The sequence below is a fragment of the Balaenoptera acutorostrata genome, chromosome 1, assembly GCF_949987535.1.
Source record: "Balaenoptera acutorostrata chromosome 1, mBalAcu1.1, whole genome shotgun sequence".
NCBI lineage: Eukaryota > Metazoa > Chordata > Mammalia > Artiodactyla > Balaenopteridae > Balaenoptera > Balaenoptera acutorostrata.
The window spans coordinates 84,368,377-84,384,537 of NC_080064.1; the positions used below are offsets into that span (position 1 = coordinate 84,368,377).

The 16,161-nt window shown below is 44.8% G+C and overlaps 1 protein-coding gene across 5 annotated transcripts in view; it reads right to left on the minus strand.

Annotated features, from left to right (window-relative positions):
• The window catches only part of ALG14 (ALG14 UDP-N-acetylglucosaminyltransferase subunit), a 118,105-nt gene that overhangs the window by 25,028 nt on the left and 76,916 nt on the right, over positions 1–16,161 (minus strand). For 3 of the 5 annotated variants that reach the window (XM_007169558.3, XM_007169557.3, XM_007169561.2), the window contains exon 4: positions 11,892–12,054. The exons of the other annotated variants lie outside the window; for them this stretch is intronic. In XM_007169558.3, the coding sequence (XP_007169620.1) occupies positions 11,892–12,054 (163 nt within the window). The remainder of the gene's footprint in view (positions 1–11,891; positions 12,055–16,161) is intronic. 5 annotated transcript variants of the gene reach the window in all.

A 16,161-nucleotide genomic window follows, 5' to 3' on the forward strand; every position in this document is an offset into this window, starting at 1 on the left:
TATTCTGCTCTGCAGTAGTTATTTACATTGTTTTCTCTTCCAAGTCACTTACCCGTTCTTCTGTTTCAGTTATTCTGCTACTGATTCCTTCTAGAGAATTTTTAATTTCATTTATTGTGTTGCTCATCATTGTTTGTTTACTCTTTAGTTCTTCTAGGTCTTTGTTAAACGTTTCTTGTATTTTCTCCATTCTGTTTCCAAGATTTTGGACATCTTTACTATCATTCCTCTGAATTCTTTTTCAGGTAGACTGTCTACTTCCTCTTCATTTGTTTGGTCTGGTGGGTTTTTACCTTGCTCCTTCATCTGCTACATATTTCTCTGTCTTCCCATTTTGCCTAACTTACTGTGTTTGGGGTCTCCTTTTCGCAGGCTGCAGGTCTGTAGTTCCCATTGTTTTTGGTGTCTGCCCCAAGTGGGTAAGGTTGGTTCAGTGGCTTGTGTAGGCTTCTGGGTGGAGGGGACTGGTGCCTGTGTTCTGGTGGGTGGGGCTAGATCTTGTCTTTCTGGTGGGCAGGGCTGTGTCCGGTAGTGTGTTTTGGGGTGTCTGTGACCTTAGTATGATTTTAGGCAGCCTCTCTGCTAATGGGTGGGGTTGTGTTCCTGTCTTGCTAGTTGTTTGGCATGGGGTGTCCAGCACTGGAGCTTGCTGGTTGTTGAGTGCAGCTGGGTCTGAGCATTGAGACAGAGATCTCTAGGAGGGCTCTCGCCGATTGATATTACATGGGGCCGGGAAGTCTCTGGTGGTCTAATGTCCTGAACTCAGCTCTCCCACCTCAGAGGCTCAGGCCTGACAACAGGCTGGAGCACCAAGACCCTCTCAGCCACATGGCTCAGAAGAAAAGGGAGAAGAAAAGAAAGAAAAAAAATTTTTTATATAAAATAATTAAAATAAAAAGATAAAAAAATTATTAAAATGAAAAAGGTAAAAAACATTTAAAAAAAAAGAAGAGAGAAACCAAACCCATAAACAAATCCACCAATGATAACAAGCGCTAAAAACTATACTAAGATAAACATAAAAGTCAGAAACAAGTCAGTTGCAGACAGCAAACCCCAAGTCTATAGTTGCTCCCAAAGTCCACTGCCTCAATTTTGGGTTGCTTCATTGTCTATTCAGGTATTCCACAGATGCAGGGTACCTCAAGTTGATTGTGGGGATTTAATCCACTGCTCCTGAGGCTGCACAGACAGATTCTCCTTTCTCTTCTTTGTTCGCACAGCTCCTGGGGTTCAGCTTTGGTTTTGGCCCCACCTCTGCATGTAGTTCGCCCTCAGACATCTGTTCCCATCCAAACAGGACGGGGTTAAAGGAGCGGCTGATTAGGGTGCTCTGGCTCACTCACGCCGGGGGGAGGGAGGGGTATGGTAGTTATAATTGGAATGCGGGGCAAGCCTGCGGCAGCAGAGGTCAGCATGACGTTGCAACAGCCTGAGGCGTGCCGTGTGTCCTCCCGGGGAAGTTGTCCCTGAATCATGGGACCCTGGCAGTGGCAGGCTGCACAGGCTCCTGGCGGGGGTGGGCGGCAGGGGGTTGTGGATAGTGACCTGTGCTTGCACACAGGATTCTTGGTGGCTGCAGCAGCAGCATTAGCATCTCATGCCCATCTCTGGTGTCCGTGCTGAGAGCTGCGGCTCGCGCCCATCTTTGGAGCTTGTTTAGGAGGTGTTCTGAATCCCCTCTCCTCGCACGGCCTGAAACACTGGTCTCTTGCCTCTTAGGCAGGTCCAGACTTTTTCCCGGACTCCCTCCTGGCTAGCTGTGGCGCACTAGCCCCCTTCAGGCTGTGTTCACGCCACTAACCCCAGTCCTCTCCCTGGGTTCTGACCTCCGAAGCCCGAGCCTCAGCTCCCAGTCCCCGCCTGCCCCGGCAGGTGAGCAGACAAGCCTCTTGGGCTGGTGAGTGTTGATCAGCACCGATCCTCTGTACGGGAATCTCTCCGCTTTGCCCTCCGCACCCCTGTTGATGAGCTCTCCTCCGTGGCTCTGAAGCTTCCCCCCTCCAACAACCCCCGTCTCCACCAGTGAAGGGGCTTCCTAGTGTGTGGAAACCTTTCCTCCTTCACAGCTCCCTCTCAGAGGTGCAGGTCCCGTCCCTATTCTTTTGTCTCTATTTTTTCTTTTTTCTTTTGCCCTACCCAGGTACGTGGGGATTTTCTTGCCTTTTGGGAAGTCTGAGGTCTTCTGCCAGCGTTCACTAGGTGTTCTGTAGGATTTGTTCCGCATTTAGATGTATTTTTGATGTACTTATGGGGAGGAAGGTGATCTCCTCATCTTATTCCTCTGCTATTTTGAAGGTCCCCCCTCTTCTTTTTAAAAATTTTATTTATTTATTTTGGCTGTGTTGGGTCTTCGTTGCTGCGTGCGGGCTTTCCCTAGTTGCAGCAAGCAGGGGCTATGCTTCGTTGTGGTGCGCGGTCTTCTCATTGCGGTAGCTTCTCTTGTTGCAGAGCACAGGCTCTAGGCGTGCGAGCTTCAGTCATTGTGGCACACGGGCTCAGTAGTTGTGGCTCGTGGGCTCTAGAGCACAGGCTCAGTAGTTGTGGCACACGGGCTTAGCTGCTCTGCAGCATGTGGGATCTTCCTGGACCAGGCCTCGAACCCATGTCCCCTGCTTTGGCAGGCGGATTCTTGACCACTGCGCCACCAGGGAAGCCCCAAAATGCATCCTTCTTATTTTAGAAAATAAGAAAACCACAAAGTCACTTGCCTTAGCCGACAGAGACAAAATCTTCAGATTTGGGTAAGAGAAGGGTAATGGAAACCCCAGAGATGCCTACTTCCGTGAATTACTGAGCTAAAATACGGGGAGGGGAAGATGAGCATGAGGGAGGGAAAGCTCAGATAGGAGCTGGGTGAGCTAAGCAGGGCTGGGGAAAGGCTTACAGAATGGAACGAATGATCTATATGTGAACATAAAGACTGCGGGAACGAACTGGTGGTGAGGGAGGAACTGATTATATAGAAAAAAAGTGAGTTCTTTCAACACCAGGAGAAAAGAGTAAGAATTCAGAGTATTTAGTTTGAGATTGGTTTGGGAAAAATTGTACCTTCTGAGAACATGACAAAGGATAAAAACGGTGGCACAGGAAGTTTGCTGTCAACAGATTTTTCTTTCAATATTTATAACTTTCCAGCTCAATGTGAAAAGTGAGGAAAAGCAAAAAGAAGATAATGATCCTTCTAATTTCATCAATCTGTTAACATTTTGGTGTATTATCTTCATATACACATTTATATTTCACTATAAAATATGTTCATGTATGCACATATATAATCTGAGAGCTTATATATAAATATTGTAGTTTTTTTTGAAGTTTTGTTTAGTTATATTTTTGTGTGTTGTGGAAAATTTTTTAAATTCATGATTTTTAATGACTGCATATATTTAATCCTATGGATATCTCATAATTCATCTAACTATTCCTTCATTGTTGGAAATCCAGGCTGACTCCTTTTTTTTGCTATTCTAAATCATGCTGTTATGAACATTTTTGTATATAAATCTGTGACCCCTAAGGTTTTACTTTTGCATTGAACTATGTTCCAGAGTTCTTGCTGAGTGAGAAGTTAGAAGAAACAGCTTCAAGGACTTAAGGAAGTTGTAGAAAGTTTAATAAAACAACTGTCCTGAATTGGGGATGGGCCATGTGGCCTTTTGTTTTGTTTTGTTTTTTTGTTCCTGTCTGGAAACTGAGTGATTTCCCACTGTATGAGTTGTGACAGCAGGCAGAGCCCATCTCACAAGTGAGATACTCCTTTCTGTGTTCCCTCTGCAGCTAGTGGATGGGCCGTGACTTGGCCAGATGTTTCTGCCTAGGTATGATCAGGAGCTAGTGGTGCAGAGAAGCAAGGCCAGAGGAGAATCTGTTCTGGTGGCAAAGGTGCCACTGGCAGAGTCTGGCATCCAGTACCAGTGGGGCCAGCTACACTGTTCACTATCCAGCAGTGGTGGCAGCAGTGTTCCCCCAAACCAGCTCTGAGGCCATGGAATTTTGGCTGTGGTTCTAGCTGCTCAGCTCCCACCTTGTGCCTCCATGTTTACTAATCCTATTTCGTTAGCTTTCCCAGTAACTCTGAGAGCTCTCAATAATCTTTCCCTAAATTCTTTTTCTGTTTCAGTCAGCCAGAGCGGATTTTTATGGTTCGTTACCAAGAACCTGACTGGTATGGAAAACAACAAAGGCTTTGAGAGCAGCAGATGCAGAGTTAGAGAAGGAACACGTCACGTCAGAACCGTCGCAGGATTTCCTCAAGCAGGGCTCAGAGCGCTGCACGGTGAGCACAGGAAGAGGCAGAGTGAAACAAGGATGAGGACCAAGCAGCAGAAAGCACCCAGGGTGAGTGTTTTGGCGTAGGGAAAGGATACTCGAAAGTCCTCATCCAAGAGAGGAGGAGGGCAAGAGCAGTGGTATAAAAGCCGTAGAAAACTGGATAGAGAAGCATCTGTGAGTAATCAAGAGAGTGAGGAAGAAAACGCAGTTGGAGGGCAGGTGGTGTATAACATGTAGAGGATATCGTCAGAGGACCGGAAGGCTGGGGGTGCAGCCTGAGGAAAGGCAGCACTGAATGTCAGCGCTCAGAGGAGGTGGACAGCAGGAAGGAACAGGACGCAGAGCAGATGGGATGACGTGTTCGCTTGGCTCACATTATGGTACACTGTATTTCTTCTTTTTTATGTGTATTTAATCGTCTGAGTAGTAACAGTTCAACAGGAACATCTAAATATCAAGACCAACATGAAATAACCAAATAAAGCCCTAAACACTGGAATCACCAACTATTTATGAACTTCAAGGTCTCTTACAATTCTATTGCTAACACACAGAATTTTCAGAGCTGTCATCACTGTGTTTATAGCATTTGGAGGTCTGCTTTTCCAAGTATACCACTCCTTCCTTCCATGTCGCTCCACAGGCATCAGCTGCTTCACGGCTTGAACATGTCATGGTCCACCTAGCCCCTTCCTTACTTCTCTTTACCCAGGCATAGCTTTCATCTTCTTTTAAATCATATCAAAAAGGTAAGTTATAAATTGTTTGTATCTAGGCTAATGGCTTATGTTGTAAAGACGCTGAATTTATTGCTGGCTCCTCGAATATCAGTTACTTGCATTTCATTTGATAACAACTGGACCCAATTCTAATGTGTGTACGCGTGCGCACGCGCGTAGGCTGCCTCACAACAAACAATGCTCTGGACGCCAGCTGGTTGTCCTACAATTTAACTCAATTCTGACACTACCTACCTGGATATAGAATCAGATTCCACAGGTTAATGGCTCAGTCCCAAAGATTGCCCTCCCCCTTCAGATGCCTGTCACAAGCCCTGGCTGCTACCTGTACTTCTGGCTATAAATCAGAGGTTCCCACGACTCACTCCTTGAGATCAATTAATATGCTAGAATGGCTCACAGAACTCAGGAAAGCCCATTTACTCACTAGCTTACTGATTTATTACCAAGGATATTAAAAAATACAAACCAACAGCCAGATAAAGAGATACACAGGGTAAGGTATGGGGCAAGAGGGCGAAGTTTCCATGCCCTCACCGAGTGTGCCATTCTCCCTAAGTCTCCACATGTTCGTTCACCAACCTGGAAGCTCTCCCAACACCGTCCTCTTGGGTTTTTATGGTGGCTTCATTACATAGTCATGATTGATTAAACTATTGGCCATTGGTGACTGATTCAACCTCCAGGCCCTCTCCCCTCCCCAGAGGTAGAGGCTGGGGGTGGGACTGAAGTTCCAACCCTTTAATGACACAGTTGGTTCCACTGGCAACCAGCCCCCATTCTTGGGTCCTTTCCAAAAGTCACCTCATTAACTTAACAGGCACCTTTATTGCTCTCATCACTTAGGAAATTCCAAGGGTTTTAGGAGCTGTGAGTCAGGAACTGTGGATGAAGACCAAATATATACAAAAAATATATTTTGGTCATTGAATAACCAAATATATATTTTTCTTTTAAATCACATAATCATATAATGTAATCAAATAAAGAACAGTAAACTTTGGCCCTGTAGGGTCTTGCCCAATTGATAAGTTCCTTATACCAACACCCCAACACTGATTACTCCCAGTCAGCCAGAATATTCTTGCTCCTGCTGCATTCACATAATCCATCAAGGAGCCGAGCAACATGGTGCTTATGGGCCAGGGCTTTGCAATCACACAGATCTGGGCGGTCTGCTTAACAGCAATGTGAGCAGTCCATTCTATGTCTCAGTTTTCTCATTCATGGATTCCTTTGTTCAAGAAATAGGTACTGAGCAAAGATAATATGCCAGGTACTTTCTGGGTATTAGGGATCTACTAGTGAACAAAGGTCCCTGCCCTCACAAAGCTTACATTCCAGTGGGAAGACAAAAAATAATAGGTGTATGTTTATATAATATAAAGCAGGATAAGGGAACAGGGAGATATGGAGGTCAAAGAAGATCTAGGAGGAGGTGACCTGTAAGCCAGTAACTGATGAAGTGGTATGGTATTCTGGGTAAATCAGACAGCAACTAGAGCAAGACGGAGGAGAGAAGATGATGTAGATTTTGTGAACTGACCATAAGTCTGGGCCAGCAAAAAGGGTTTAGGAGGTTGGGGAGGGGTGTGGGTTTGAGACAGATTATAATTTAACAGAGCTGTTAGGTCCAGGTAACACTGTCTCTCAGGGGCTTGAACTTCTTGTGGTGAATAAGGTAAACAGAGACATATATATAAGGGCAAGATGAGACTGGTCCTGATGGTCCTTCAGGGGAGGTGGACAGTAAGTTCTAATGTATTCTCCTTCTTGGGAATTAGCAATGGTAAGGTAGAGAATGTCAGGGGTGGGGAATGGTAATCCAACCAGAAACAAATATAAACACAGGGAAGACAGTATATCTACTTTTTAGTATTGCTGTGGAGATCAAATAAGATAACACATGTAAAGCATTTAACATAGTGCTTGGCCCATGGTAAAAATTCAATAAATGGTAGCTATTATTATTATTATTATGTATATATGTATTTTAAATTATTTATTTCTTTATTTTTGGCTGCGTTGGGTCTTCGTTGCAGTGCGTGGGCTTCTCATTGCGGTGGCTTCTCTTGTTGCTAGAGTACGGGCCCTAGGCACGCGGGTTTCAGTAGTTTTAGCACGTGGGCTCAGTAGTTGTGGCTCGCAGGCCTAGTTGCTCCGCGGCATGTGGGATCCTCCCAGACCAGGGATCGAACCCATGTCCCCTGCATTGGCAGGCGGATTCTTAACCACTGAGCCACCAGGGAAGTCCCAGCTATTATTATAATCCATCCAAAAGTAAAGTAGAATGCTTGTGGCATTTTTCAAATTCTTAAGAGTACTATGTGGCAGAAGGCTTGTCCCTCACTCTGTCACAGACATGGCACTGACCAGGCATGATCTATCCTACCCTTCAGAGGGTACCTTATAAGACTAACCCAACCATCCATTTTAGCCTCTTTATCTTCAAGTCATATTTTTTGCTCTGCCTGATCCACTCCACGTGACGCTTATGTAAAAAAATGACAGAAGGAGCCCGATTACCAGGAGCGGTGTTTTCTCTTTTTCCACACATGGTGAATGACTGAAGGATTCTTGAGCTCTCCTGCTCTGGATCTGGGGAGCCACTGTAGTGTCCTTCTCAGCCAAATGGCCATGAAAGTCCGTGGCCATAACCCGGTAAACAAACCTGATGACCTGGTGAGTAAGCCTGATCTTATTCATTTCAAAACAAGGGTTGGCTATTTTGCCCTTGTATGGGGAAACTAGACCTCCCAACCTTCTGGGACCATCCTGATTTGTTGGGTTTGGGCTGAGTTACAGGGGTGGAAGTTACGTAGGTGGGAGACACACAGACAGCAGACTCCAGTGTCCCCTCCACCAACTCTGGGATGCCCACTTGTAGTCTGAATGCATGTTAGCAAGATCCTACAAGACCCAGGGCTCCGCACGGTTTGGCCACTCCATGTATGTTTATGGCTCCACCAACTGTAAGTGCAGAGTAGGCAAAAGAGCTCAGAGGTTGTCAGTGCCCAAACTGGGGTGACATTTTATTTCCTTGCCCTGATGATCCATCATAAAAGATATATAGATAAAATTAAAGCTTAAAAAAAATTTTTTTTTCTCTGAATGGTTAAGCTGTACCTACTTTGCATCATCGTTAAAGATCAACGTCAGGCCAGCCAAACATTGTTTTCCTAACCTTCCTGGCTGATTCTACTTTCAGTTGAGGAAACTGAATCTTTTAGTTTTCCTGTTCTCTGGGCCAAATGGTCAAGGTGACGACTTCCTGACTTCTTGGTCTTTTTGTGTTTTCATTGTATTTTCAACACTCTGAAATGTTTTCACGGAGGTCTTTGAATCCTAGTAATCCAGTATTTTTTCCTTTTGTTTTCCCCACACCGTATACTCAGCAGCTCTCGCAGAAGCCCTGATTGCTAACGCTAGTCTCAGGAGTCACTTAGTTCAATCCTTGCCCTTTAGATTGAGAAGGAAGGAAGAGACCTTGACATTCACAGGGCACATACTACTTGCCAGGCCCAGAGCGTAAGTGTGGCATTCTGCATAATTAGCCTTCTTAAACCTTACCCCGGCCCTTTGAGATGGATGTCTTTATCCTCATTTTTTAGACAAGGAGACTCAAGACCAGAGCAATCAAGTGACGTATGAACGATCACACAGCTGAGACTCAAACCAGCTTTAGAAAACAAGCCTGGGGCTCTCCTGTCCCCCACCCTGGTCCTGCACCCGCCAGTCAGGACAAGCATTAGTTGGAAGTGGGCTGAAGGCAAGGTAGGCTCCAGGGCAGATGTGACACAGGGAGTTTAACTGAAGGCAAAATTCTGGCAATTGTTATTAATATTTTATAGCTTTAATAAAGAAATTAGTGGAAGACTATAACATGCCATTGGACTAAGATGGATTATGAAAGCTTTTCAGCAGATAAAATGGGGGCAAATGGTTAACATTTTCAAAAGAAAAGGGAGTATCCTTTCTAAACAGGAAGAACTGGCTTGAATTCAAAGCAGTTATGTAACTCCTGACTTCTGTCAAGGCCCTCTCTTAGGCAGATAAGTGATATTTTATTCATGATCCTTCCCTAATATTTACATCCCTAATTTTTACATTTTTTACATCTACCTATGAATAAAATTGCTATCTTGCTGAACGGAAAACTAGTCAGCAGTTTTCCTTAGATAATTTCTTTATGTATAGATTATGTCTGCAGTATTAAAAAAGGCTTACAAATTTTTTTATAGAGGAGTATCTAATTCCTTAATTCTAAATCAAAAGGATACATAAAAACACTTGTTTGTGAGTTTCTGGTTGTGTGTGTAGAAAAGAGAGGTAGACATAGATGCTGAAAGACAGACAATGAAATGGAGGCAAGAAGATAGAATTCAACAGAGTGAGATGTATTAAGGAGCTGGACCTCGTTGTGGTTAAAGAAAATGGTACTCTGGAGCCGAGCTTGGATTCCACACCTAGAATGAACGGGCAGGGCTCTCCATAGAACATGTGCTTCACTCTGTGCATTAAGGCATTCAAAAGGTGTTTCCCTTTCATCGTCCACCACGCATTTATCAAGATCTTAGCATTGGTGCACCTGACTCCATTGGTAACTTGCAGAAGTAGAATGACACTGCTTGTCAAAATCAGGGTGTCTCCTGGAGGTTTTTATTGCCTTCAAGCTTAGCTGAGTTTTGCTAGGTGTGTTTGGCTGTACTAACGACTCTCTCTTATTATACTCTTAGAAGACAGGAGCATTGATAGGAACTGAGAGAAGTGGTAGGTCTGTCCCAGTTCTATTCAGAGAGGACCCCTTTAAACCAGCAAGTAGAGAAGTGACTCCATGTTAGTATTTTGCAGGCCTTCAAGTACCATTCACCCAGGGATACTTGTCAAAAATGCAGATTCTTGGGGGAGGGAGGGGGATGGACTGGGAATCTGGGATCGGTAGTTGCAAACTATTACATTTAGAATGGATAAACAACAAGGTCCTGCTGTATAGCATAGGGAACTATATCCAATCTCCTGGGATAAACCATAATGGAAAAGAATATTTAAAAAAGGAAGGTATATATGTGTAAAACTAAGTCACTTTGTTGTAGCGCAGAGATGGGCACAACACTATGAATCAACTATACTTCAATTAAAAAATAAATAAGTAAATAAATACATAAAAATGCAGATTCTTTCCAAATCACAATCTCTGGGTCTGGGGCCCAGGAATATGCATTTTAAACAAACTGCCAGGCGTTTCTGGTACAAATTAGCACTTGGAAACCTCTGCCCACCACTACAGGAAGGGGCCTGGCACTCTTCATAAGTGGCGCCTCGTCTACATTCCTGCAAAGGGGTCTGTGTGTGCTGAGGGAGAGAGCAGTGGCGGAGGAAACGTGGGGACTGGTAAGCCATCAAAGGCCATTCTCTCTCTCATCTCATCCTGCTCAAAACCACTTTGGGGGGGCTTCCCTGGTGGCGCAGTGGTTGAGAGTCTGCCTGCTAATGCAGGGGACACGGGTTCGAGCCCTGGTCTGGGAAGATCCCACATGCCGCGGAGCAACTCGGCCCGTGAGCCACAACTACTGAGCCTGCGCGTCTGGAGCCTGTGCTCCGCAACGGGAGAGGCCGCGATAGTGAGGAGGCCCGCGCACCGCGATGATGAGTGGCCCCCGCTTGCCACAGCTGGAGAGAGCCCTCGCACAGAAACGAAGACCCAACACAGCCAAAAATAAATATAAAAATAAATAAATAAATAAGACCTGGTGCAACCAAAAAAAAAAAAAAAAAAACCACTTTGGGGACAAGCAGCCCAGCTGAACTCATCTGGAAGAGCTTTCCAGTGAGCCTGAGGTTCCTAATAGCAGTGAGAACTGCCAGGAATTGAGGAGCTCCACCAGGACGCCCCTCCTTCCCTCTGTTGTCTAGATTTAGAGATCACCTCTTAGAGAGCCAGCATCCCTGGCAGGAGTCCTATCTTACAGACTAGAAGTTCGCGCCTTAATTATCTGTTAATTCTTTAAAAATGATTAGTTGACAACATTCCGAGAATAAGGACAGGTTACAGGGAAGGAAGGCACCTGAGGGAGGGCAGAAAGGGACATTAGTAGGGAGGTGGCAAGGCGGCATATCCTCTGCCACTCAAAGTCACCCTAGCTGTCAAGGTGCCCCATCCCACTGGTGCTGAAGGAGCACCTATGCAGACGTGCAGAATGGTTTGCTCACGCTTCTCTGCATCACAGTCTGGGTCTTTGGGGAGGGGAGGGCTGGACAAGCAGGGCCTCGGTGGTGGGGCTCAGTCTGTCAGTAGCACCAGAGTGAGTCCTCTACCAGAGTCATCTTAAGGGCAGGGCAACAGGTTTTAATCCAGCAGGTGATCTGGGAAAATCACCTGATTTGACCAAAAGCCAAATTTTGTTAAGAAGAGATTCTTAACCACTATGGAGAGAATACCAAACCTGCAGGTTTTCTCATTCAAATGTGGAGCCCCCCCACCCTGTTTCTTGAAACAAGTTTCTGTCTTATGGTAAACAAGATGGGGTACCTGAGTCATTGACAGTCTAGAGAAAGGGCAGTGATGAGAGGATGGACCCTGGAGCCAGACCACTGGGGAGTGAATCCTGGCTCCACTGCTTCCTACCTGTGTGACCTTGGCCTAGTTATTTCACCTCTCTGTGCCTCAGTTTCCTCATCTGTAAAATGAGGATTCAAGTAGTGCTTTCCACATAGCATTATAGTGAGGATTAAGTGAAACAGAGTTTGCCAAGCACTTAGAACTCAGCAAGTCCCTTATGCATATTTGCTGCTATTATTTTTCTTAGTCTCTCTGCCTAAGGCTGCTTCACAACAAAGACCAAAAGAGGGGTCTTAAAGTTGAAGGGGAACAGAAACCTTGTGTCATCTGTATGGCTGATGTTCTTTCAAGATCAACAGTGGCTCTTTTGACTGAACTGCAGTCTTCTCTCCTCCCACAAATCCTGCCGAGGGCACTGCTGGGCCACAGTCCAAGCATCTTCTGTTGGGGCAGCAAGTTCTCAGGTCCTCTTTTAAGAGCCTTTTAAGGGAAAAGGAGGTGGGATGGCAGATGAATCAACCTCCTATTTTGTACAGTTCAGCTAACAGGGCAAATAATGTACACCAAATTATTACTGGTAGGGCTTCCCAGGACAAGACTGAAAATAAAATTCTGTTAGAGGGACAGTCCATTCAGGGTATAAAATGGAATTATCTTCACCAAGATTAAATCACACTTCCTGACTGTGACAGAGCGTTTCCAGGGAGAGTAAGCGCCATGCAGCCCTTAATGCCACTCGTTCATTGTTGCTCAGGACTCCTACCCCCACTGGCTGTCTAACCCCATTCAGCCTCCCCCGCCCGGCCCACTGCGGTTTGAGTCTTTGAAACAGAGAGCTGGGTGCGGAAACAAGACTAGGCTCCCTCTGGCCCGGGGAAATGTTGGCAGTGGGAATTCTGGAGGGGAACTGGAGCCTGGCACTCACACACGCTATAGATGCTAACTTTAAATTTGATGTTCATTATAATCAAGGATGTTTAAAATCCATGTTGTAATTCTAATAACTACCACTAACCCATCATTCTGGGTGGTCTCATCTGTATGACCCTGTTAGGAAATTTATTCATGAATTCAATAGTTATGTCCCGGGACTTCCCTGGTGGCGCAGCGGTTGGGAATCCGCCTGCCAGTGCAGGAGACAAAGGTTCGAGCCTGGTCCGGGAAGATCCCACATGCCACGGAGCAACTAAGCCCGTGCGCCACAACTACTGAGCCTGCGCTCTAGAGCCCATGAGCCACAACTACTGAAGCCCGCACGCCTAGACCCCATGCTCCACAAGAGAAGCCACTGCAATGAGAAGCCCGCAAACCGCAATAAGTGTAAATAAATAAATAAATAAGCTCACAACTCAGCCAGTGAAAAGCCACTATTCTTCAAACTCTTCCGATGGACTCTTTGTTTACTATCGCCCTTCCAGCTTCCTTTTCCCTTCTTTAAAAGAGTTCCCCTCTCCTTGTGGCCTGGCAGCAGGGATCTGCGCATAATTGACCATGGTTGCAGACCCTCAGATTGCAATTCTTTACTGATCCCAAGTAAACTCATTTTTGCTGGAGAAGTAACTGGCAGTCTATCTATTTATGGTCAACAGGTATTATAATGATGCTTGGCATTTTTCTCAGCACTTGGGCCTGGGAAGCTGAGTAAGCCATCAGGGAGCCCACAATCTGGCACTGTGGCACTGCATTCAGCCCCTGTCAAGCACTTTGCACAAAACGGGCACACAACAAAAGTCTTAGGGGAGCTGGCAGAAATTGCTGATTCACTGCGGGGTCTCTCTAGTTTTGGTCAGTTTAACATAACAAAATACCTCAGAAAAAACAATGGTTTTAAACACTGCCTCTACAAATATTGAACAAAACCCTTTTATAGTATGTCATTAGTTAAAAATTCCCTGCTCCAATACTGAGTCTTTAAAAACTAGGAAATGGCGGGAAAGGCTTTAGTCTTTAAACAGAGAAAATAGTTTTCCATTGTTTTATGTAATCACTTACAAAACTAAAATATATGTTCACCATGGATATGCCCAATACTGCTCCGTTAAGAGGGGCACAGAGTGCTATGTCCAATTAATACAATCTATGGATATAAAAGGGTGAGAGAAGAACATCATGGACTGTTCTAAAGCCATAAAGTCGTTCTCCTTTCCTTCCCCTTCCACCTTGCAAAAGTATTCACTGATCTTTTCTTGTTTACTGTTTTCAGATCCTTGTTTTAAAACTGAAAAGTTCTATAACATCCTATAAAAACAGACTACAAGGAGAGAGCCTGTCCCAGGGATTGAATTCTCTCCATCCCACACAATAAAAGAATGCAATGAAAAAAACCCAAAGAAAATATAGTTTACAATACAAAAAACATCTAGCTTAGTATCCACCTAAGTACTTTTGTTAGACCTGTTCTTTGGAAAAACTGAAATAAGGCTTCATGTGCCTTATTATGTGAATGGTTGACACAATTATGCACGAGGCAGGAGAATCTGCAACATCATGGCATTCTTGACAGTGGCCCCCCAAAGCCCCCAACACATTGGCTTATTTCTTTTTCTGCCTTCCTTTTTCCTCCTCTCTCTTTCCCATTAGTGGAAGGCAAATCTCTGTTATGCCATACCCTGCAGCTTTAACCTGCCAGAGGGCTCCTTCTCCGCTCTCTCCTGGGGGACTGGTCCAGCCCCTCTTACTGGCCAAGTTCATCTCTCTTTTGGCTCTGACTCTCTCAGGCTGGATTCCCCATGTTAACCCTCTAATCCTGCTGGGGAAGGGCCTCTGGCAGCACTGCCATTTAAATTCTTATTATTTTAACTTTAGAAAACAGCCCTCTTACCAGATACATTTCTCTCTTTCCCCCTTCTCACCCAAACCCTGCCAATTCTACTCCTAAAGCCTCTTAAATCTGGGCGCGGCTGTTGATCTCCACTACTTGGTGTGGGCCAACTCCCCTCTCACCTGGTTCACCTCCTCCCTGCTTTGCATGCCCCGCCCTCTCCTCCGTTTCACTCTTGTAGTGCTGCTTACATGGCTTTCTCCTAAAATACAAATCTGACCACGGTAGCATTTATCATCAGTGGCTTCCTGCTGCCCTCAAAATAAAGTCCAAATACCCTGAATTAAAAGTTCTTCCCTAAAACTCACTATCTGTACTGTTTTCCTTCATCATTGTGGTTTCAAGGCTCACCTGAAGTATTTTCTATGGTATTAGAGAAACTCATGAATATCGTTTAAGTTAATATAATAATAATAATAAATGTGAGGAATCAAGACATACATTTCTCATGTAATAATATACCTGTTTGTAGCTATGTATTGTACTTTGGTGACCCTTCAGGAACAACTAGTTTTGTAGTTCTAAAGTAGACTTAATTATCCCAAATGCTTTCTTTGCCCAAATTAATGAGTTGTGTAACACATATGCCAGGGTTAGAAAAGATATGGCCGGTGTGCTTACTGGAAATCAAAAGCTTTAGGACCAGTATTCCTTCCCACTTTTTTTTTTTTTTTTTTTTTTAAGCAGTAGTGAGGAGGGGAAAAAGGACCAAACTGGGGTTCAAAAAGAGAAGATAGACGGCAACAAAGACATATCAAGCCACTGAATGACTAATTCTACTTTAGGCTGGTCCTGGTCAAAGAATGACAGCTAACAGGTACTCATATTCTTTGTGAACAGTCTCTCATTTCATTTTAGTCTCCACAGCCACAATAAGAGATGGGTAAGATTATTCATATTTTATAGGTGAGGAAATAGACTGGCAATATTTATCTTGCCTCCTATGGTAATCGCTGGTTAAGTATATACCACTTAGAGTTTTAAGGGCAAATACTCACCCTTCCTGTTTCCCTGGAGGGAAGGGAATTTCCAGGTCCCAGGAAGGAGGAGTGAAGTTTCTGCTCAGTCTTCTCACTCAGCCCTTCCCTGGGGGGAGGGGTGGCTTACCCATCAGTGACGAGGTTAGGAGAACAGCTCAGCCAGGCCCCCTGGGCTTTTTCACTCTCTTCTTTTCAGCTTGTCTGTCTTCAACGTCTATCCTCTATACCTGGCTTGTGTGCTAAGTAGAGAGGCGGGCCTGTGGCCCAATTCAGCAGAGACGGAAACCCCTGGTGGCTGCATGTATTAGCCACATCCTCCAATCTGGCTTTCATCAGTTGATAAAGCTAATATTTTGATTTCTACTGTCTTATTTCTCAGTTGGTTGGGACCATAAGAGGGGAAGACAGAGGGCTATTAATTGGCTCCCTAAAAGCCAAATTACAGGCACATAATAGGCACTCAGTAAATATTTGTTAAATGAATGAATGAATTTGTCCAAGGCCACAAAGCTAATAAACCACAGAGACTTTAATCTATGTCTGACAGAAAGAGCCCATGGTTTTCTAAAATTCCCACTTCCGTGCTTCTTGTAGAGTGTTCTATTTCCAGGCTTCAATTCATGCTTCAGCATGGCTGCCAGGAAACTGGAAACAAAGGCTGGTGTAGGCATTAACTACCTCAAAAACACATGTCTGCCTAAGGACTTAGCTGATAATCTGTTTGCCTACAGCAGTGACTCGGGACGAGTTCAGCCTGTCTGCCTGTCATCCGCTGTACTGACTGAG